Genomic DNA, 22,650 nt, shown 5'->3' with positions numbered 1-22,650 from the left:
AACTAAACATCGTTTGGTCCTGTTATAGAAGCGTGGACGCCAGACAGAATGGCAAGGGCAGGTCGTTGTGGAGGCGCAACTCCCCCTCCCCCGACCCTCCGCCTCCTCCTGGCCGTTTGTCCCGGTGGTTCAGTATCCGCCGCGGCAGTCAGTACGACCTGGAGGCCAAGGAGAGAGGGAAGATGCCTCTGTTACCTGAGGTCAGTGTCTGTGCATGTAAACATTAGGTTAGTTTATCTTAGTAATCTCACTGGAAATTTCTTGGTTTATTCTCTAACTACAGTAAAACCTCGATTAACCTAAATAAAGGGGGTGAGGAAGTTTGAGATAGCTTTTTTTTTCAAGTAATCAATGGTTATAATTTAAATGCTGTTTTTGTTCAAATAGATCATCGACAGAAGGGAGAAGGGTTTTCCGTTATTTTAATTACTGTCATCTTAAAATCGATGACTGAGTACACAAAATCTAATTCTTAGAATAATCGTTACAGTAAAATCTCACTCACTGGACACCCAGTATATTGACAGTTTGAGTAACTCAACAGTCAACAGCTGACAGTGTGCACACAAAAAAAGAATAATTTTTCTAAACATTTAGTTTTAATTGTTGAACATTCGACACTTGTTTCAAGATTGTTTACTCAATATGTAAAATACTCATGTAAGTAATAAATATGTATGTAAAAATTTTATGTTATTTATGTATCCATTTATTGAAACCCATGAAAAATGTCAGTGTTCTGGATAGCTCGTTAACCCCCCAAACTCGACACACAAATTGTCAAGTTAGTGAGGTTTATCTGTAATTGTTTTCTGAAACCTTTCTTTATGGCATTATGAGATCTGTGTCGTCGTCTGCTCTGTTACATTTCCTTCGCCAAGCTGAGCCAACTTTCCTTGTCATGGCAGACTAATGCCTTTGCCAAGCTAATTTTGCAATTGATTTAATTTTTTACTACGATTTCAACTAACCCTTTTGGCTTAACAGGGTGAAATTATAAGGGATAAACTGTATTCGAACAATGGAGAGCCATAGTTAAATCGCAGATTTAATCTTGACTTAGTCAGCGTTGGGTTGTTTGCATTGCGAGTAGTTGCGTTGTTTGGTAATAAACATTTCTACAGATATTTAGGATTTGTTAAGTGGTAGACTTAAGTTAACTAGATTACCTAATCTGACTTAACCGAACATGTGCAGGACCAAATCTCACTGTTTCTTTAATTAAATCCAACATTGCACACCTTTGCTTTATCATGGATCACATAACCTTATCATGTATGATAAATAATAAAAAATCAAATAACAATGTGCCATGATTGTTACTGTTTTGTTTGTTTGACAGGTGGAGGAGGAAGGCAGTCTGAGTCACCGTCGTCTGTTGCCTCCGTCACTGCCACCCCCACCCCCTCACCTCAGTCCCCAGGAGCTCAAGAGACGACACATAGTGGCTGCCATTGTACACTCGGAGAACTCCTACCTCGCCACACTACATCGGCTGGTCAATGTGAGTGTGTGGATCTTTGGTAGATTGTTAATATAACTTTAAAGCCCCCCCCCCCCCCCGGAGTTGTTTCAACAAATTACTATCTTTTTTTTAAACTATCCTATCTTCTTGCAGGGGTGACAAAGCTTAGACTTCTCGGCCATTGATAAGATCTATTGTACTACTGCTATAACAATGCTGGTAATTTCTTTAAAAGAATGTTGTGTTATGTTACTTATGATGATTGATTTATCGGTCTTTGGAAGAAAGATTGAAGCCTAAAGTATTTCAGTAAAACCTCATTAAATCAAAAATTTGTGGACCGAGAGGTTGTTAATTTTGGGGGTTGTCAAGTTATCCAGAACTTAAACATTTTTATGGGTTTTAATAAATAAATACAACAGACTGATTTATAAACAGGGTGTTGAAAAAGTCTTAACACACCCAAAAATCAATTAAACGGCGTAAGATAAAATTTTGCAGCTTCAACATATCATTATATGATTACTTTTCTAGCTTTTTGCAAGAAATCAAAATTTTGCCCCCTCCCCCTTTAAGGGTTGATAGGTTGAACGGTTTAATGTAGGTTTTGACGATTTTCCTCCAACTTCTAGCAGGCCACCTGAGGAGCTACCACATAATAACTGAATTATGTGTTAAAATCATATACATATGGATAGGTCAATATGCACATCAAATTAAAGCTCTTAATTAGTAGAATACAATCACACAAATTTAAAAGAACAACTGAGTCTAAGACGAGATCCGTTCAAATAAATGTCTTGAAAATCAACTTCCAAATACTCTCTGGATTAATTTTCAAATGCCTTACTGTATACATACCCTGTTGTTGTGACAGGACTACAAAAAGCCCCTTGAAGACGCCAGCCCTGCCGTTCTTAGCGCCACCAAAATACAAACACTGTTCCACCGCCTCCCTGAGATCCTGCAGTGCCACACGTTGTTCCGCATTGCACTTGCAGAGGCAGTGGCCAACTGGGACCGGGACCATCGTATTGGAGACGTTTTTGTTGCAAGCTTCTCCAAGGCGATAGTGCTGGACATCTACAGCGGCTTCATCAACAACTTCAGTGTTGCAATGGAACTGGCGAGATCTGAGACCAAGCGAAAACCTGCTCTGGCTGAGTTCTTCAAGGTGGGTTATAACATAGGCATTTTGTACCAAGAAACTTTAAATCCTTTTAAGAGAAAGATTTGCATTGTTTAAAAAGTCATGTAGATATGACTGAAATAAAACATCTACTTCCTTACACCCAAGTCAAAGAAGCTAACCCCAACTCTAGTTACATTCCAATTTTTTAAGGAATGACTCCATGTTTCTTTATTGAACAATTTTTGTTTTTACATTTTTTTATTGTGGCATCTTACTCAGCAATATAACAGTAAATGTTTTTATCAGCTGTAGTTTTTTGCTAAATTGACCTTAAATGGTAAATAAGGGTCTACTTAGATTCAGATTTTAGACTCCTCGTAAAAAAATATTTTCCTTCCATTTTTAAGACAATGATGCTTACATTAAGCTGAATATGAATGTAGTGTGATGATCTTTGTTTCTAAAGTTGTTTGGAAAGTGATGGGTAAAAAATGTCAAGTAACTACATACAGGACTAACACATCACACAACCATCCAGCCTCGTTGGAATGTTGAATGAACAAATGGACTCAAACACTAACAACACTTGTTTATTGTTACTTCCTGTTGAGTCCAAACAATACACTGTTAATTGATGCTTTGTTCCCCTCTTGCTACATTTGATCCCACGATCAACATTATCTGAGAGCAGTCCCAGCAGTCTTTGTCAGTCTTAAGTACTCTCTTGACTTTATGTATTTTTTACTATTTTTTAAATGGATTTATTTGTTTTACCTTGTTTTAATTACATTATTTTACTTTTAAATAGTTGTAGCATTAATAAAATCTTTGTAAAAAAACAATGTTACCCTTATTACAAAAAGAAAACATTTTAAATGTTTAAGACGGTTTGAGAGTTAAAGGGGTTTTAATTCAGCTGTATTAGTGCTGAAAGTTTTTTCATTGGTAGGCCTAAAACTTATAGGTACTGCTAGTTTGTGCTATATTTTGCTTCATTAAACTCTTTTTCTATCACCAAAGGCAGAGAAACTGATAATGTAATGTAATAAAAAAACTCAATGATCTATTACTATGAAAAAGCAATGTTAAAATATATAAATACTCGAAAAATAAAAGTTTGCAAACTCAATTACAATACATTAAAACACATATGATCTAGATTTGATAAGATAAGAAGGTACATGAGTGCTCCATTGCTTACCAATAAAATAGTTAAATATAGGTCACATGTGGTTACAAATACAACAGTCATGGTTCAAACTTATATTGGGCGCGTTCTGGGAACATGTATCGGTGCAGATGAACCGGTGACTTACTCACCGGTACCACAGAAAACGTACTACTATACCCAGAATGCCAGCATAGCAACGCTGGTGGCGCTGCCTACGGATTGACAGGCAAAGCTCTCTCAAACCGCTTAATGCTTTTTACCATGCGGTTGGCATTCTGGGTTATAGTAGTACGTTTTCTGTGCCGGTACCGCCCCAGAGCAAGAGTCTTGGTATCCCAGAACGGTTACTCACCGGTTTACGGTACACATTGGATTATAATTTACACATCCACCTACTATTTACTTTATAATATTTCAATCAAACAAAATTACCCTCACAGAATAAATTATTTAAAAATTATTCACTTATTACGTAATATAACCCCCTCATAGAATAAATTATTCACTCATTACGTAATATAACCCATCAAACTGATGAACATTATTCGATGGACACGCCATCTTGCCGTAGCTGCATATTGTTGTCCAAGAAACTGACCAATCAGAGGCGCCAGTGCATGAATCTTGCACCAGTGGAGGAAAAAGGGAAAATAGCTGTCTGCTAGGTTAACTCATCGGTCTCCCAGAACGACACATTTTATGCACCGTTACTGCAAAGGAGAACCGGTCAGTGTTCCCAGAACGCGCTCATTATTAAACAGCAAACATAATCATAGAAATGTTTTGATTTAAACTCCATAAGCAATAACATAACATAACCATAAGCATTCATTTACAGGCTCGTCAAGTCTCGTCTCACGACAGGTTGTCTTTCTTCGGTCTCATGGTGAAACCGGTTCAGAGGTTTCCCCAGTTTATCTTGTTCTTGCAGGTAAACTTTCAATCATTTATTTTTTATTTCGCATGTATCTCAAAAAAATTTATGATTATGAATAAACATTTCTTAAATTTTTAAAAAAATGGGGAATGGATTATATCTTAAGAATCCGTAATAGTTTTAATAAAAGTTTCTTATCCTTATTTATTTTGGGAATGTTGGGGAACCTGTGAATTACATAAAAAAAAAATTTACTTGTAGATAAGAGTGTGAGTAAAACTTACCAAAGAGACTTCTACTGTCTTAGTTCTCAAACGAACAGAGAGACTTGTGGCATAGTGTATCAGTTTTTGTCCATGTGACTAGGTCTTACTCATACATTATCACAAAATATCAGCATAATGTTTTTCAACCTATTGTAATATATCTATTAGCCCCTAGACTCCTAATTTTCTCAAGTAAGGTAGTTGAACTTTTTCATTTACATGTATGGAACTTGTGACCAGTGGAATGCTTAGTGAAGATTGTTGTATTGACACAGGACCTGCTGCACCACACGGGTCACGGCCACCCAGACAGAATGTCACTACAGCTGGCGCTCACACAGCTGGAGAGTCTAGCAGAGCTGCTCAACGAGCGCAAGAGAGAGGCTGAGCAGAGTCAAGCGTTCCGAGACATGCTGCGAGCTATCAGTGGCAAATTGAGCGCAAAGAACATCGGAGACAACCACCGCTGTCTGCTGCGACAGGACGACGTCACGCAGATGGTGAATATACTTTGTATTGTCTGCCTGTGTATCATAAATTGCTGATCAACATAAGATGCTGTATCATAAGATGCTGATTTTAAATTCAAAAATCTTTTATTGTGTAGATACTTCATTGTTACCTCAGTTTTTTAAATAATTTTGCTGTGCTGATAACGCTAAGGTCTCAGGATGTGTGTTGCCAACCTTGTGGTTATCATGTTGGACATCAGTATGAGACATAAGGGTTCAATCTCCAGCATATTCACAAAATTTTTAGAATTTGGACTGCTTTCCCTTATAAATATTTTAAATCTTCTTTTACACAAAATTACTCTGGATAACAAAAGATATTAACAAGGATTAAAATTCATTTCATGAATATTCCTAAAAAAAATTCGAGAAGGAAAGCATAAACGATATGAAATAGTGATTTAATTAATGATGTTTTCGCAGGAGCTAAACCAGTGTGGACTCATCAGTCAGTACAAGAGTCGCAGACTGTTGCTGCTCAATGACCTGCTTGTCTGTGTGTCTGTCGGCAACAAACAAGACAACAGCAACAGTCCACAGAGGCTCAACCTCAAGTGGAGCTGTCCCATCAATGAAGTCCAGGTAGACATACAATTATAACCTATGTTTTTTCTTAATTTATTCTCATCTAAACGTGTTCAGTGTGATAAAACATAGTTAAGTTAAGCTGTAATAAACTTTGAAACCTCTGTCAGCAATATTGTAACCAATGCCCTTAGTTATATGAGAGAATAGTATTAATGAAAAGTTCAATTTATATGACTTTCTCTTGACTGAGTTCCAATGTTCAGGTTGTGGAGAACAACACATCCCCTACGCTCAGCAGACTGTTGACTCCCAACAACGGAGTTGCATCCTCTAACGGGGTTACAGAAAACCTGTGCTCAGAGATGAGCAGACTCATGCAAGACTACCAGACTGTCAGCAGGATAGCTGAGTTGGCGGGGAAACTGCATGGATCATATCCGGTGAGTGTAAAAATAATTATAATTATAGTAATAGCTTATTTGGCATGTCTTCAGTTATGTTGAGGCAAGCTACATGACCGAAGGAGTAGAAATGGACAGTTGCTGGGCCAACACTGGGAGTATATTACATTAGTCATGTCTCATTGAGTACATCATTAAACCTATCAGTTGCTGATGGTCTAAATCCCTGAAGGTCTAATTAGACCTTCGGCACAGATTTTGCATTTTGTACTTGTTGCTGAGGGTCTAAATTGACAATAGCCGATGGTCCAAATCCCAGAAGGTCTAAAATTACAGTCAATGAAGAAAACATATCCACTGTTAATCACTGTTTTAGACCTTGTGGGATTTATACCTTGAGTCCACAACCTATATTTTCTAATTAAATGTTTTTAGAATGAGAATTGCTGAGGGTGTAAATCACAGTCTAATATGACCTTCGGTATACAGTTTGCATTTTGGACTAGAAGAGGAAGGTCTAAAATGAGAATTAGACCTTTCACCACTGTTCGTGTTTTGTCATCTGTAGCTGAAGGTCTAAAATATTCAACATAACCTAACCATTCGTAACAAAGTGCTAGCAAAATAAGAGACATGAGAGTTAGTTGCGTTATTGACTGCGTGTACAGCCTTCACTCTGGCACGCAAGCCTGCATTTTTAGACCTTTCGCTACAGATGACAATGCGCGAACAGTGGCAGAAAATCTTATTCTCATTTTAGACCTTCCGCTACTAGACCAAAATGCTAATTGTATGCCGAATGTTTGATTATTAAACCTTCCGTGATTTAGACCCTCAGCGATTCTCATTTTATAAATATTTATTTACAAAATATAGGTTGTGTGCCCAAGGTTTAAATCCTGCAAGGTCTAAAACTGTGGATAAGTATTGTTCTTGTTTCATGTTAATTAGTTGACATTGAGTCTTGGATCTAGTAATTACATATTTTTTAATCCCAACATTTAAAGTCGACCAATCAACATGGGGCGGACTGAAAATTGTTTGTTTTATTAAGGCCTATTGCAGTACCTAGCTTTTTTCTCAGAAAATAAAGTAATCAACTTTTAAATGATTCATTACTTGTTTAGGTCTAGTTCTGCTTTAAAGTGCTGTATTTCCTTAACTTAAGGGATTTACTTGTAGGGCCGGCCAAGGCATTGTCCTGTTCTAGTAGAAATATCATCAAATTCCATAACCTCACTTGTTGACAGGAACTAAGCCCTGACGTGACAAGAGGTCTCCTCAACTACATCCAGTGTGAGATCCAACTGAAGGACGACCAGATGGCCTGGGTGGACTCTTGTTGTCTGCAGCTCTCTCTCCGCAACAAGGACGAGACCTACACCTTCCAGATGGACAGTCCCGAGGCCAGGAAAGAGTGGATCACGGGTAAGTCACATCTGTCAAGTCTGACATCTGCTGCAAAGCTTTGTGATAATGTTGCCTAGCTGTTTGTGCCTAGTCGTTTGGAAACTGGATTTTACGTTTAAATTCTTTGTTCAATGAATGCATGAATTTATTAGCACAATATTTTCCCTAAGAATGGAGTCCACAGAGAAGTAGCTCTTGTGATAGTTAAGACTGTGGAATTATTGTCCTGAATGTCTAAGTTGAAATCTTGCAAATTCCCAATATAATTTACATATGTGATAAAGCTGCGCCCAGTGTTGAGCAGGCTATCTTAAGCTGCTTGACTATCTATCCAGAGACCAGAAGTGATAGGTCTATTAGGAGAGTTAAACTCTCTCTGTTAGTAAAAGACTAAAATTTCAGTTCTTGGCAGAGTTATAGATGTTGTATTGTTATTGTCATCAATTGATTGCATTTTTACCAAATTAGAAAATTCAATAAAACACTGGTCTTGTTTCATATATTCATTATTTAAACATGTTTTATTGTTGCAGAGTTGAGGTTAGCGAGGCTCGCTCTAGACCCGGCCAACAGTCCGTCGTGGGAAGTTCCAGATCAGGAGGTATGATCAGTAAATTATAAGCTACATAATATTCAAAATTGAGTTTTTATTTATTATTAGAAGTTATTTTTTAAAAACTGTATAGTATCCTATTTATTCTAATTGATTTTTGTTTTTAGGTGAGACCATGCACCAAAATGCCCCTGTTTGTGGCAGCCCATCCAGTCTACACTTCTCAACAACATTCTGAGGTATGGTAGACCTTCTGAAGATACTAATGATTAACCATTAATGTTGTGCAACAATCTTTGTAGTTGGAGCTATGCTATGACGTGCTACATGTCGTTGTGTGTTGTGCCAGGTGGTGTGTGGCTGCTACTACACTGCAGCTTGTGGCAAGTCCTACCTGTGGGTGTGTACCACCGATGGCAGCAGCAGTCACATCAGCATAGCCCAGACCTCACAGACTCTCCTCAAACCTATCACACAGTTCTCACTGCAAGACATCAGAGTTACCGCGATGGAGTACGTCCGAGGAGTCGAAGCTGTTTGGATAGGAACACAGTGCCAACAGTAAGTGTAAACTCCTTGCGAAAATGGAATAGTGATTTATCTATTGAACAGAATTCAATAAATATTGAGAATTATAATTTAAATTGGTAGTAGTTGTATTGTTTTAGGCTAATGGGAAAGTCATGGCTAGTTTGTCACAAATTAGGCCTAACTATCTTATCACTCCATTAGTTTGTTACTCATTCATTGATAAAATTAGACGTCCCATTCGCATGTGAAACTTTTTGTAGTTTTATAATACAAATTAATGTATCTGAGTTGAGCCAACAACAGAGTTTGCTGATATTAAATCTTATATTCAACCCCTTACCCTAATTTATTCTAGGAATGTGGCATTTTGAAATTCAACCCCCCCCCCCTCCCACCCAAATATGTAGAAACTAGGTATGGGTCGGTACCACTTTTTCAAAGTCGGTACCAGTACAGGTTCCTAGCCAAAATCGATTCTCGGTTCTCAGTTTCAGTACCATCGTTACCTAATTTAAATTTTTTAGTATAGGCTACTTAATTTTTAATTTTTAAAGCAAAATATCCATTTAGTATTTAAGTTTAATAGTATTTTGCATTAGTATTAGGTTGGTACGGGTTTAAAAAAATAAAACTTATATGTACAAAAAAAAACAATTAAAAAACACTTAAATCACTAAACACATTCAAATCAAAATAATATATAATGTAGCAGAAGTGTTAAAAATATTTGATGAATTAGTGATGTGTCGATACCAAAATGTATCGATTCTCGATACCGATACCTAAATAAACAACTCTCAATACCACTTCTATAGGTCTTACTCTTCAACTGCTCACTGAGAATTGGTATTTTACACCCTTGAACAATTCCCCAGTAACAAATTGTTTCCTGTGGGACTTTCCCTATAAAAAATGGGGGCATCGGGCCAAAGGAGAGTCCTATAATATAACTTTGCAATGTTCCAGACTACTGGTGTACAGTGTGACTGATGTAGACCACCCAGAGCAGACCCACTCCGTAATGTTGTCTGGGGATGTAGTGGTGATCAAGCAGCACTGTGACTCTGTGTTTGTGGCGTTGTCTACCGGGCGACTGTTGGTTTTCCGTCGACACCAGCTAACTGCCGAGCCTGAAGAGATCGTACTAGGCACAGAGCCAGTCAGCTGTCTGCTGCCTATCAACCTCAGCATGTACGCTGCATGCGGAAAAACTGTCACTGTACTGCGGGCTATCACAGGAGAGATACAGGTTGGTGTTAGGGTAACTAATTAAACTACCAGGGTACCCACTCATTCATGAAAACCATGAATGAGCCCTGATTTTTGTCAACCGTTAAATTATAGGGAATAAGTTGCAAGTTTTGTGTTCAAACCTTAAAAATAGAGCTAGGCTGATTCCATGAAACTTTTTATACTAATAGTATCAAGAAAATTTAAGCAACATCGGGAATTTTTCGCTCACACAATTTAAGGCCTATTTTGCTTGGAGCGATTGCAGCGATAGTCGGGTGGCGATAATCGCTCCGCGATAGTAGCTGGGCACTGCTCTGATGGAGTTTGCATTGTCCTGTTTTGCTTGGAGCGACTATAGCAAGAGTCGTCGCTAGCTACAGTCGTGGACCACTGCTCTGGGTACCAGTCTGAGCGATAATTGGGCCGCGACTGATGCGCAGCAACACGTGCGCAGAACCTCAAAACAGTCCAGATCACTCAGTAGGTACATTAATAATAGGGGTTAAAATAGCCATAATTTTCTTTTTTATTCAAATTATTTTTTCTATTCATGTGCTGTTACGATTGTACTGTTTTGGTTATGTCTCCTTAAACATTCATTTCATTTTCTACATTAAATTGCAGAAGAAACAGGCGACTCTTTTTTCCAGCAAACTTTGCATTGTCATTGCTCAAATGGTCGTGTTTACATTTTTTTAGGTAATCCTCGTCTATTCAAATTTAAATATAAAATGTTTGACTGTTCCAAGTTGAATATGTGTTATTCAGTAGTGGGTTTTAATACTGTATCAGTTTTTTTGTATGAATAAATACTTTTTATTTAGACTCCTAGTTTTATTTTCCGACATTCATGTACTCTTATTGATATCATTCATTGATATCACTAAAGTTTTCTATTATATCCTATCTAGTGACGTCTATTGATACTTACACTAGGGTCAAGTAGAGCCTTGTCTTCTAACTCCTTCCTGAGGAGAAAGTTACAACACGCACTCATGACTTCACCATTGTGAGTGCTGGTATTCAACTAACTATGAAAAATCGCGCGGCGACTGGAAATCAATCGCTCTAAGCAAAACGGCCGCCGTAACAGCTATAGTAGTTGAGCAATAATAGCTGTGCGACTATCGCTACAGTCGCTCCAAGCAAAATAGGCCTTTAGAGGCTTTTTGCAATCCAAGAATAACAGCTCAACTCAGGTTAGATTTTCTCACTTTGTGCTCAACTACTTTTTGCTCAACTACTTTTTGCGGCTAGTATTTTAACTTAGTCAGGATTCGGAGTCATATCTGATCTGGCTGGTGTCTGTCAACTTTATGCGGCAACATTGGGAACATTGATATAGTGTCCCTTTACTGTTCTTTTTGTTTATGGAGTCTGCTGGATTTGGGTGTGGACTATTCTAAAAAAAAAAATCCATTGGTGCAAAAAAAATCATTGCTAAGTGACCATTAAGGGATTCAAGTAATTCAGGCCATACAGCTAAAACTGTTTATAATAATATGTTGCAGAAGAGTTTTACCATCCAGCATGAACATGTCGGAGGCAATGTCAACCTGATGGCTACCTCAGGTGTTGGTCTGTGGCTGTCTCTCACTCACTCCAGCACCATCTGTCTGTACCATACGGAGACATTCAAACATCTCCAGGTAAATTGGCCCATCAGCCTTCTCTCATTCAAATAATCGTTTAGCTGACAAAATCACTGTATAGCTACATCTTTAAAATAGAGATATGCGAGTTGTGTCACTAGCCGTTGCAGGCTAGTGCCTCAAACTTAATTCTGAGAAGGACTGGCTTGTTTGCACCACTTTCCTTATTCACATATTTGTGTTTCTTGCATACCAATTTCCACTGGTTCTGACAAAAATTATAATTTTTCTTCTAAAGCTTGTTTTCTCTATCCAGTGATAGTGTAACACTATAACTTGTTGAAGGACATAAATGTGGCGTCCAACGTAGTGCGGTTGACTGGAGCACAGGGCCCAGTAGCTGTGACAGCGCTGATGGCGTGTAAGGGACTGCTGTGGGTCGGGACAGATGCTGGGGTGTCACTGACTGTGCCTCTACCTCGGCTGGAGGGGGTGCCCATCATCAGTGGCCGCGTCAGTGTGTCGTACCACGCCCACGTCGGACCTACACGACTGCTACTGCCTCTTCAGGACCCTCCCACTGTGGTCAAGCGGCCTCCCAGCAAGGCACTGGCCTGCGACATATATGGACTGTATGGCCAACTCATGTACGTCAAGGACTACGACGGAGATGATGAGAGGTTAGTAATTGTTGACTATTCAAATTTTTAATGAAAGTTGGGCGCAATTGCATGATTAAAAAACAGTGCACTTAATCGCAACCCCTTTGTGACTGGAAATTTTGTCATTTGAGAAAAAACCTAGTTTAAACCTTTAAAATAGAAATGGGTCAAATCAGATTCTCAATTCCACAAAACTTTCAACACTAGTGGAATAAAGAATCTTCAATTTCCAATATTTTGTGACAGAACCGATTCTAAAACATCCTGCTGTGGCAGTGACATCTGGAATTTCCGCCTTTACACAATTTGCACATGGCTTCCTTTATTGATACAATATCCTGAGATTCCCACCTTGAAAAGGTGATGAAATATTTTTTAATCCTGTCATTAAAACAGAAATGAAAATTTCCTGAATTATTGAGTTTAACCCAGTTTATTAATGTCACAAAACATATACAAATACAACTATGAAAATCATGGAATTTCAAATTCAAATTGGAGTGGGAATGGAATTGGGTCAAAGGATCCTCATGTTTTATAAGACATTGTCCTATTCCATTTTTCGTACCATCAGGTTGAACAGTGGTTTTATTAATGTACGGTGACTTTTTGTCAGATCACAATTCCCTTCCTAGCTACGCTAACATATAATAAAGAGTTTATTTTATGTGACATAATTACAAGTAGCCTACATACATTTAATTTGCACCTTCACATTTGGTTTTGCAGACTGGACATGTCTCACTGGTCACTTTCCACGAGCTCAGAAGAGAGTGGAGCGCCTCGGCACACAACAACGACAGACAGAAGAGAACACACTCTGGTGACCATCACTGGAGGTAGAGGCTATGTCAACTTACAGCAGCCTTGTTGTACAACAATCACCAACAATGCACACATACTGCTGTGGGAGATGAAACTTTGAGCAGTATTGCTCCATAACCTGCACTACCACATCTTAAATATTTGATTATGCTCTCTATATATCTACATTTCGAATGAATGTAGCAGTTCGGTTTTAATTCTGTTCATTCCTCTTGGGTAAAAAAAAAATAATAACACAAAACTAGAAACATGTTACCAAAATAAAAATGGTATGTTGATGATATGTGTTTAACATAAAAAGCAAGGATTTTCTAGAAGTGTATGGATTTTAAAAGGTGATAATGAAAGGATTAGATTTCAATTTTTAAAGTTGTAATGGAATGATCAGATTTTAAACAAGTGAAAATAAAACTTAGGTGGCTTTTGAAATTAAAACCAATAATATGTATAACAAATAAAAAAAATGATACAACATATCAAAGAAGTAACCGTGCGAGACTGATTTTGTGCCTACTAGCACTTACTTTGTATTTATTATTGTTCTGTAAAACAGAGTAAATATTATGTAATTCTCAATTCTTGTTGTTAAATAGAAATGGGTTAACAGCCAAATGGGCTACATAGAATACCAATATTGCAGTAAAGAGTCAGTAGCACTACAGGCTTAAGGCGGCAATGTCGTGGGTTCGGATCCTGGTACCTGCCACTTTTTATCAGTACAGTTCACTCTTGTACTGTATCGGCTCACACCTTGCTTTGCTGGATGCGTTCCACAGGTAGGTCCATAGCATTGATAAATCAAAATATGGACATTTAACTAACCATTAAGATATTCTAGGTACAGAAAGTTAACCTACACTAAATACCAATATTTGTTGGCTGAAAACCCCAAGATTGGATAATTCATTTAGAAAATTGTTTTAATCATACTTAAGTTTGTTAAAACTGCTGTGTAATTCATTAGTGTGTAAAATGCCTTCAATTATTGTGTAGGGATAGTGTGTATTTTTAAAATTTATTATTATTTTTATTTTATTTATGGAACTATTGGTAAGTTATCTCGTAATTTGTTTTCATACTGATGGGTAATGTAATGATTTTGTAAAACATTTTGAACCATATTATGTACTTGGACATTTCAAGAGGGTTTACAATTGAAAATTAATCAATCATAACTTTCTAAAACTACGGTATACCAAACTCAGTTTTTTTTTTTTTTTTATTGTGCCTTTAAAAAAACTTGGTGCTTGATTATGATGTGTCTTCAGCTTGTGGTTTCACATATTGTATATATGTATCCATACATAAATTAACTATATTTACTTGTACCTAACACATTTATGAACTATTGTGTAAATATTATGTGAATCCCACTCTAGTCCCATTTTACTTTAGTTTAGGTACAATTAGTATTAATTTACAATCCAGCAATGTTTAGTTACATTAACTGATGATTGAAAATGTAGTTGTTTTCAGTAAGATTAGTACTTAAGGTTGTCACCAGCCAAAATGTGTGTTAAAATACCAGGCTGAATTACCTTAATGGTTTAACTTACAATGTTTGTTATCATAGCCGAGGTTAATTTTTTACTACTACAGTAGTACCTTTGCTGTATCCAATACGATTTATACCACAAATTGGTTGGAAATTCTTTAATGCTTATGTTATTTCTTAACCATACCAAAAATGTCATTTTATGTTATTAATAACGGTGCTTTATTATATGTATATATTTTTATTTTTTATTCATATTTAATAGGGATGTACAAGACTTAATAATAAAAAAAGGTTGAAAAAGTGGTCAGTGACCACGAAAATTTCTACTTTTAATTTTGTGATGTGTTATGTGTCTCTATGGACTTATTTAAAGGTAAGCCTGCTTTCCTGTCAATTTCCTTAATAATTCCTGGCAAATGCCCTATCTTTTTATAAGATAATAAAAAAAGGAATTGTTTGGGACTTTTTGGAATTTTTATTTATATATTTTTTTAATTGTGTTGTAATTGAAAACAGAAATTAAATACAACAAATTTGAGAATTTTCAAAAAATAATATTTAAAAACACTCAAAAATATTTCCCAAAAAATTCCTGAATTTTTAGGCTTTGAACATCCCTAATATTATTTTTTATACAGTACTTTCTTGTGTATTAATTTCCTTCTATACAGTGCAGTTTACCTTATTGTACAAACCATGTTGAGTTTAAAATTTTATGTTAAATTTGAATGTAAGATATTTTTTGTATATTTTGTAAAGACTAAATATGCATTTGTACTATTTGATTTTGAGTAAATTTATTTAAGGAAGCATATTGGTTTCTGTAGGTCATTTGACATACCCAAATCTCCAATTATTCTAAAACCCATTCAAAGTCTTAGGCTTGTTTAATATTCTTTTTCACCACACTATGATGTTTTTAGCTGTTTTACATACGTTAATTGGTGGCTGAAAGTTACGTTTTGCTGGCCATGCCAGCTGTCATCGTCATTTGGGGACCGAGCAGGTTTTTACATCCCTAGGGCCGCAAAATCAGCTGCCCGCTGGAATGCATATTAAATACACAATCAGTTGCAATAGAATTGTTTTATTGTTACCGCTGCCTAACAACTATTTATTATTATTTTTGCTGATTCCTCAAATTATTTCTTCACATAGCCAAGAGTTGTGTTGACTATCAGTGTGCATTATTGTTGTGGTGAATAGTGGTAATAGGGTATAGTGTGGTGAAAAATAGTGTTCGTACCACGGACCGAAATGGGTTTGCAGCTTTTCATCATTTTAAGTTCTTGACTTCGCCTCAAACTTAAAAACTATCTCGAGCCGGCAAAACCTCATTTTCGGCCCTAGGTACGAAATATACTATTTCATTTCATACACCTGACAAAGTGGGCTTGACTACGATCAGCTGTTTCGTTCAATGCTTGGATTTAACATAACAATATAACCTAAAAACGTGTTGTATAGTGTTTAAAAGACTATTTATATGATTTTAGTAACTGTAGGAAAAATATAATGTGTAACGCGAGTGCAAAGTGCCACTTTGCACACTAGTTACACAAATAACTAACTATTCTCCCCATTAGTTCTGCATATTTTATCACCCATTAGTCATTTGATAAAATTTTGTGAACAATGAGCAGGAATTCTCATCTAAGCAAGAGCTAAGAAGTCAGTGATCTTGCTATTAGAAGAGAAAGAGTATATATATATGAAATGAAATGAAAAAGTGCTTTATTGTACAACTACCTCCATATGTACAACATATACAGCACTAACTTGCACATAAAATAAAATACATAGGTACTGCTAAAATAAAAACCTAACACTTATTAAACAATGGTCAAAAGAGTATATATATATATATATATATATATACACACACACACACGTATAATATATCTATATATAGAGTAAAAAAAGCATTCAAGTTTTGAACCAAAGACATTTGGTTAAAAAATAAAAATCCAGTCCTTTCAGTGTTATTCCACAGTAATGGATAACCCAATGGGCTTGATAAGCAGTTTACTCGAGCCATTAAATGTCAGGAAACTAGTGCCGATTAAAGTGATGGTCAAATCCAGCCGAATCCGAATCTTAAAATTTTTTTTATTTTGTATTTTTCACTATAAGGTTTACCAACGGGTTGCAGCACTGTTAATTGTTATTTTGTATTTTCACTTTAAGGTTTACCAACAGGTTGCAGCACTATTAATTGTTTAAATTGATGACAACTAACAGCTAGTTTGAACCAAGCAGCAACAAAAAGCTGTGATATAAAATGAGAACTGTCAAAGTAGGATTTTTTACAAAGTTATGTTTTTAATTTAATGAATAATTTTTGATATTGTGGGAATAAGGCGTTTTATTATTATTTTTTTCTATTATGCACGTATTCCGTGTACGCTTGGAAATAGGTTGGTAACACTTAAAGATAATAATACTATGAGCAGCTTGTAAAGAAAAAAAGAGAAATTCTTCACTTATATTCAAAATATACTCTTTACTTAATTGATCATTCCATCAAGCAAAATCACCTCACACCTTTATGTAATTCAATTTGGCTATTCCATACAGGTGTGAGTATAACAAAAAGTTGCCCCCTGGTGGGGTTTTAATGAATTTAATTTACACTTTTAATTGAACTACTGAGGACATTACAATCACAGAGCTGCGCAGTGGAAATAAAGATGTTAAGTGTGGGCCCTGTAATTAAATATCCCAGAAGTCCGATTTATGGACCGTGAGAGGTCTGATATGTTGTCCTCCTTCACACCTTCTTCAGCTTAATTCTAACACTTCTTAAAACTAATAGATGTGTCTATTTGAACACTCCATGAATTTAAAATGTGCTGTTCTGATGAAAGATTGTGATATGAATTGATACTCTGTAAAACTGTAAAATTGTAAATAATAATATTGAAATATTGATTGAAAATATTTGTGAAACTGTTTGTTCAGGAAATATTTATCAAAAGTATGACTTCAAGATGTTTATATATACTGGATTCGGTTAAGCCGATTGCTCATGAATTCACCAATTTAACATTAAACATTATGAACTGAGCTTATAAAAATTGCACAGTCAAAATATATTTACAAAATGTGATCGTCAACACTCATTGTGTATACTTTGTATACTTCTTTCAGTTAAGCCATTTACCTCTTTAATTTATACCAGATTGATACTAACAGCTGAAACACAGGATAATGAAAAGATGGTGATTTGTAAAAATACTGTATAATGAATCAAAATTACGAGCTGTGATACAAATATTGAATGTAAACAATGTAATAACCTTTTTTTTGTGCACAATTTAACAATATTTTGAAAGAGAGAGTGAGAGAGTTGATTGTAAGATTGAATGTTCAAATTGGCGGTTTGTTCATTTTTAAAACTGCAAAGTCTCGGGAAAACCTAGCCTTGATGATTTTATTTATTTGTTTTGGATCACCAGACTCCCCAAAGATGTTCGTAATTATCAAACTGGCCAGTTTACAATTTAATCAAACAGGGACTATTATGTAGGTTTGTGATCTACATCACTCCTTGCTGATCAGTGCAACGGGGCCAATCGACTGCTGAGTCGATTATTTGATAATTTTTTTATTTAATATTTAATATTTATGAATTTAATGGGAGTCTATCCTCATGACCCTTTATCAACCCTAGCCTTCGACCGAGCACTCTGTTACCCCCATTTACGTTACACAATCAAACTCTCACTATTTAAAAATGTAATACTGTTCAAAAATTATTCTACACATGAAATTCAAACGTTTTAAATAATAATACTGACGATGATAGAATCTGACTTTACATAGAATACAAAAATAATAATATCACAGATAAACATTGCTCTTTAAATTAATATACCATTTCAATTCAATTTAATAAATAATTTTCATTTGACTAGGTTCACTATTATAACTTAAATTCTTTGTATGACATGACCAAATTTAATAAAACATTTTATCCTGAATCGTGACCATGTGCTCTAAGTAGACCAAATGAAACATGAAAATCTCAGACCAAACAAAACATGATTCATAACTTGTAAAACGAGTGGTACATGTGAAAAAATGTGGCAGATTGGCAAGACTATTTTAATACTAAAACACAAATAACACAAACATTTACTTACGTACACATGTCGACACATTAACATTCATTCCGACGAAGATTCACGCGTACCGAACATTTAAAAACTGACTCGTGGTAATTTTGACTTTTTGTCTGACCGAGCGGAATATCACGACACGGTTTTTTCTGGTGTAGGACTTATTAATTCTTGTTTTTTCGAGCTGGCGTTTAATGATTCAATTGAAAATACCGTCACGACGACCCGCGATTCGCTAGAAACTGACATTTGCTATCGATATGATGCATGTACGAATTTTCATCACGAACGCGAACAATCAATTCGGCATCTCAACTGTCTCGACTTAATACTAATAAAACACACCCCCAAATGCAATTCGGCGAAATTTTGACAATTGCGATCGTTTGATGCACGTACAATTTCCGCCCGAACGCTAATTTCCGAGCTACGAATTAAGATATTAATAAATTCGTCCTACACCAGCGACAAAACGCGACTTCACATGTTGACTACGCGATTACTGAGCCACGAGTGACGAGGACGACGAGACGCTTTGCACACGGCCCGGTTCCCAACGGTCGTTGTATCCTTCCGCGTTACGTCATGTTGGACTGACTTGTCCATTGCCTGTCGCGGATTTTAAATCTTTTGATTTAAAAATCGGCACAGAAATCTCCCCTGCCAAAAAAATTGGCCCGAGCGACCTTCAGGTCCGCACGAAGGCCTTTTCCATCCGGGGACAATTTCGATCCGGCGCGACGACGCTTGACGTGGCAACAGACGCTTCATTCATACGACACATTTTTTTGTTGATTTTCCCATTGATTTACATTTAATACATTTAATACGAAACAATTTTACACATAAACATTTGAAATTTGAATAACAAAAATATAAACTCTGAAACTTTAACAATAATAAAAATTTTGCTTTGAGGTCGGTACTGAGAAATTAAAAATTGTTGTCAACTAACACCTTGTGTCATAAACCAGACTGCATCAACCCATCAACAATTTGAATGGTGTAAACGCGCACGCTTAACACACTGTAGAATTATCTAGCATTCAGCGTTGAGTAGATGTCAACAATCAGTTCATTGACCCGTAGCGCAGTCGACAGTCAGCTGTTGCCGATGGAGTGGGCGGGGGCGGGGGACATTGTTGTGGTGAACGGCCCGATGTCTGCCTGTCTGTGCGGGTAGGTTCTACTCTCGCCCCACCACAGCTGGAACGTGACCTCTGTTGGCCAGCCTTCATGTCGCTCACAGTGGTTACATAACATGACTCAGATGATTCATTGTTTCTCAAAATATGTAATTATGAAAATGTTTAAAACAATTGACCTCAGTTTGACTCTATTTACTCAAAATTGAAAACTATTGCACATGTAAATATAAATATAAATAATCTCTGTACGAATATGACACAAATAAATAAACAAGTAAACAAACACAGAAATATCAATGTGGATAATTGCCTTAGAGATAACAACTGATACCCTTATCAATGCCAACCTGCCTTGGTAGTAATGCCAATCTGCTTCCTTGTTACCAGACCTCTCAAATTAGTGCTATCACTTTTTGTAAAGAAAAATAAAACTCTTCACTTATATTCAAAATATACTCTTTACTTAATTGATCATTCCATCAAGCAAAATCACCTCACACCTTTATGTAATTCAATTTGGCTATTCCATACAGGTGTGAGTATAACAAAAAGTTGCCCCCTGGTGGGGTTTTAATGAATTTAATTTACACTTTTAATTGAACTACTGAGGACATTACAATCACAGAGCTGTGCAGTGGAAATAAAGATGTTAAGTGTGGGCCCTGTAATTAAATATCCCAGAAGTCCGATTTATGGACCGTGAGAGGTCTGATATGTTGTCCTCCTTCACACCTTCTTCAGCTTAATTCTAACACTTCTTAAAACTAATAGATGTGTCTATTTGAACACTCCATGAATTTAAAATGTGCTGTTCTGATGAAAGATTGTGATATGAATTGATACTCTGTAAAACTGTAAAATTGTAAATAATAATATTGAAATATTGATTGAAAATATTTGTGAAACTGTTTGTTCAGGAAATATTTATCAAAAGTATGACTTCAAGATGTTTATATATACTGGATTCGGTTAAGCCGATTGCTCATGAATTCACCAATTTAACATTAAACATTATGAACTGAGCTTATAAAAATTGCACAGTCAAAATATATTTACAAAATGTGATCGTCAACACTCATTGTGTATACTTTGTATACTTCTTTCAGTTAAGCCATTTACCTCTTTAATTTATACCAGATTGATACTAACAGCTGAAACACAGGATAATGAAAAGATGGTGATTTGTAAAAATACTGTATAATGAATCAAAATTACGAGCTGTGATACAAATATTGAATGTAAACAATGTAATAACCTTTTTTTTGTGCACAATTTAACAATATTTTGAAAGAGAGAGTGAGAGAGTTGATTGTAAGATTGAATGTTCAAATTGGCGGTTTGTTCATTTTTAAAACTGCAAAGTCTCGGGAAAACCTAGCCTTGATGATTTTATTTATTTGTTTTGGATCACCAGACTCCCCAAAGATGTTCGTAATTATCAAACTGGCCAGTTTACAATTTAATCAAACAGGGACTATTATGTAGGTTTGTGATCTACATCACTCCTTGCTGATCAGTGCAACGGGGCCAATCGACTGCTGAGTCGATTATTTGATAATTTTTTTATTTAATATTTAATATTTATGAATTTAATGGGAGTCTATCCTCATGACCCTTTACCAACCCTAGCCTTCGACCGAGCACTCTGTTACCCCCATTTACGTTACACAATCAAACTCTCACTATTTAAAAATGTAATACTGTTCAAAAATTATTCTACACATGAAATTCAAACGTTTTAAATAATAATACTGACGATGATAGAATCTGACTTTACATAGAATACAAAAATAATAATATCACAGATAAACATTGCTCTTTAAATTAATATACCATTTCAATTCAATTTAATAAATAATTTTCATTTGACTAGGTTCACTATTATAACTTAAATTCTTTGTATGACATGACCAAATTTAATAAAACATTTTATCCTGAATCGTGACCATGTGCTCTAAGTAGACCAAATGAAACATGAAAATCTCAGACCAAACAAAACATGATTCATAACTTGTAAAACGAGTGGTACATGTGAAAAAATGTGGCAGATTGGCAAGACTATTTTAATACTAAAACACAAATAACACAAACATTTACTTACGTACACATGTCGACACATTAACATTCATTCCGACGAAGATTCACGCGTACCGAACATTTAAAAACTGACTCGTGGTAATTTTGACTTTTTGTCTGACCGAGCGGAATATCACGACACGGTTTTTTCTGGTGTAGGACTTATTAATTCTTGTTTTTTCGAGCTGGCGTTTAATGATTCAATTGAAAATACCGTCACGACGACCCGCGATTCGCTAGAAACTGACATTTGCTATCGATATGATGCATGTACGAATTTTCATCACGAACGCGAACAATCAATTCGGCATCTCAACTGTCTCGACTTAATACTAATAAAACACACCCCCAAATGCAATTCGGCGAAATTTTGACAATTGCGATCGTTTGATGCACGTACAATTTCCGCCCGAACGCTAATTTCCGAGCTACGAATTAAGATATTAATAAATTCGTCCTACACCAGCGACAAAACGCGACTTCACATGTTGACTACGCGATTACTGAGCCACGAGTGACGAGGACGACGAGACGCTTTGCACACGGCCCGGTTCCCAACGGTCGTTGTATCCTTCCGCGTTACGTCATGTTGGACTGACTTGTCCATTGCCTGTCGCGGATTTTAAATCTTTTGATTTAAAAATCGGCA

General features: G+C 36.1%; 1 protein-coding gene across 5 annotated transcripts in view; it reads left to right on the top strand.

Annotated features, from left to right (window-relative positions):
* Positions 1–15,447, top strand: part of LOC129002499 (rho guanine nucleotide exchange factor 10-like) — a 92,273-nt gene extending 76,826 nt beyond the window's left edge. For all 5 annotated transcript variants that reach the window (XM_054430344.1, XM_054430346.1, XM_054430345.1 and 2 more), the window contains 15 exons: positions 29–200; positions 1,343–1,504; positions 2,343–2,639; positions 4,607–4,699; positions 5,187–5,411; positions 5,847–6,005; positions 6,215–6,391; positions 7,603–7,780; positions 8,296–8,363; positions 8,483–8,554; positions 8,665–8,876; positions 9,813–10,095; positions 11,591–11,728; positions 12,017–12,351; positions 13,063–15,447. In XM_054430344.1, coding sequence (XP_054286319.1) covers positions 29–200; positions 1,343–1,504; positions 2,343–2,639; positions 4,607–4,699; positions 5,187–5,411; positions 5,847–6,005; positions 6,215–6,391; positions 7,603–7,780; positions 8,296–8,363; positions 8,483–8,554; positions 8,665–8,876; positions 9,813–10,095; positions 11,591–11,728; positions 12,017–12,351; positions 13,063–13,258 — 2,767 coding nt within the window. In that variant the 3' untranslated portion in view covers positions 13,259–15,447. The remainder of the gene's footprint in view (positions 1–28; positions 201–1,342; positions 1,505–2,342; positions 2,640–4,606; positions 4,700–5,186; positions 5,412–5,846; positions 6,006–6,214; positions 6,392–7,602; positions 7,781–8,295; positions 8,364–8,482; positions 8,555–8,664; positions 8,877–9,812; positions 10,096–11,590; positions 11,729–12,016; positions 12,352–13,062) is intronic.
* The last annotated feature ends 7,203 nt before the right edge of the window (positions 15,448–22,650 follow it).

The sequence above is a fragment of the Macrosteles quadrilineatus genome, unplaced genomic scaffold, assembly GCF_028750875.1.
Source record: "Macrosteles quadrilineatus isolate MER2022 unplaced genomic scaffold, UCM_ALF_1.0 Scaffold_9__3_contigs__length_116548681, whole genome shotgun sequence".
Classification (NCBI taxonomy): Eukaryota; Metazoa; Arthropoda; class Insecta; order Hemiptera; family Cicadellidae; genus Macrosteles; species Macrosteles quadrilineatus.
This window is presented reverse-complemented; position numbering and strand designations above follow the sequence as displayed.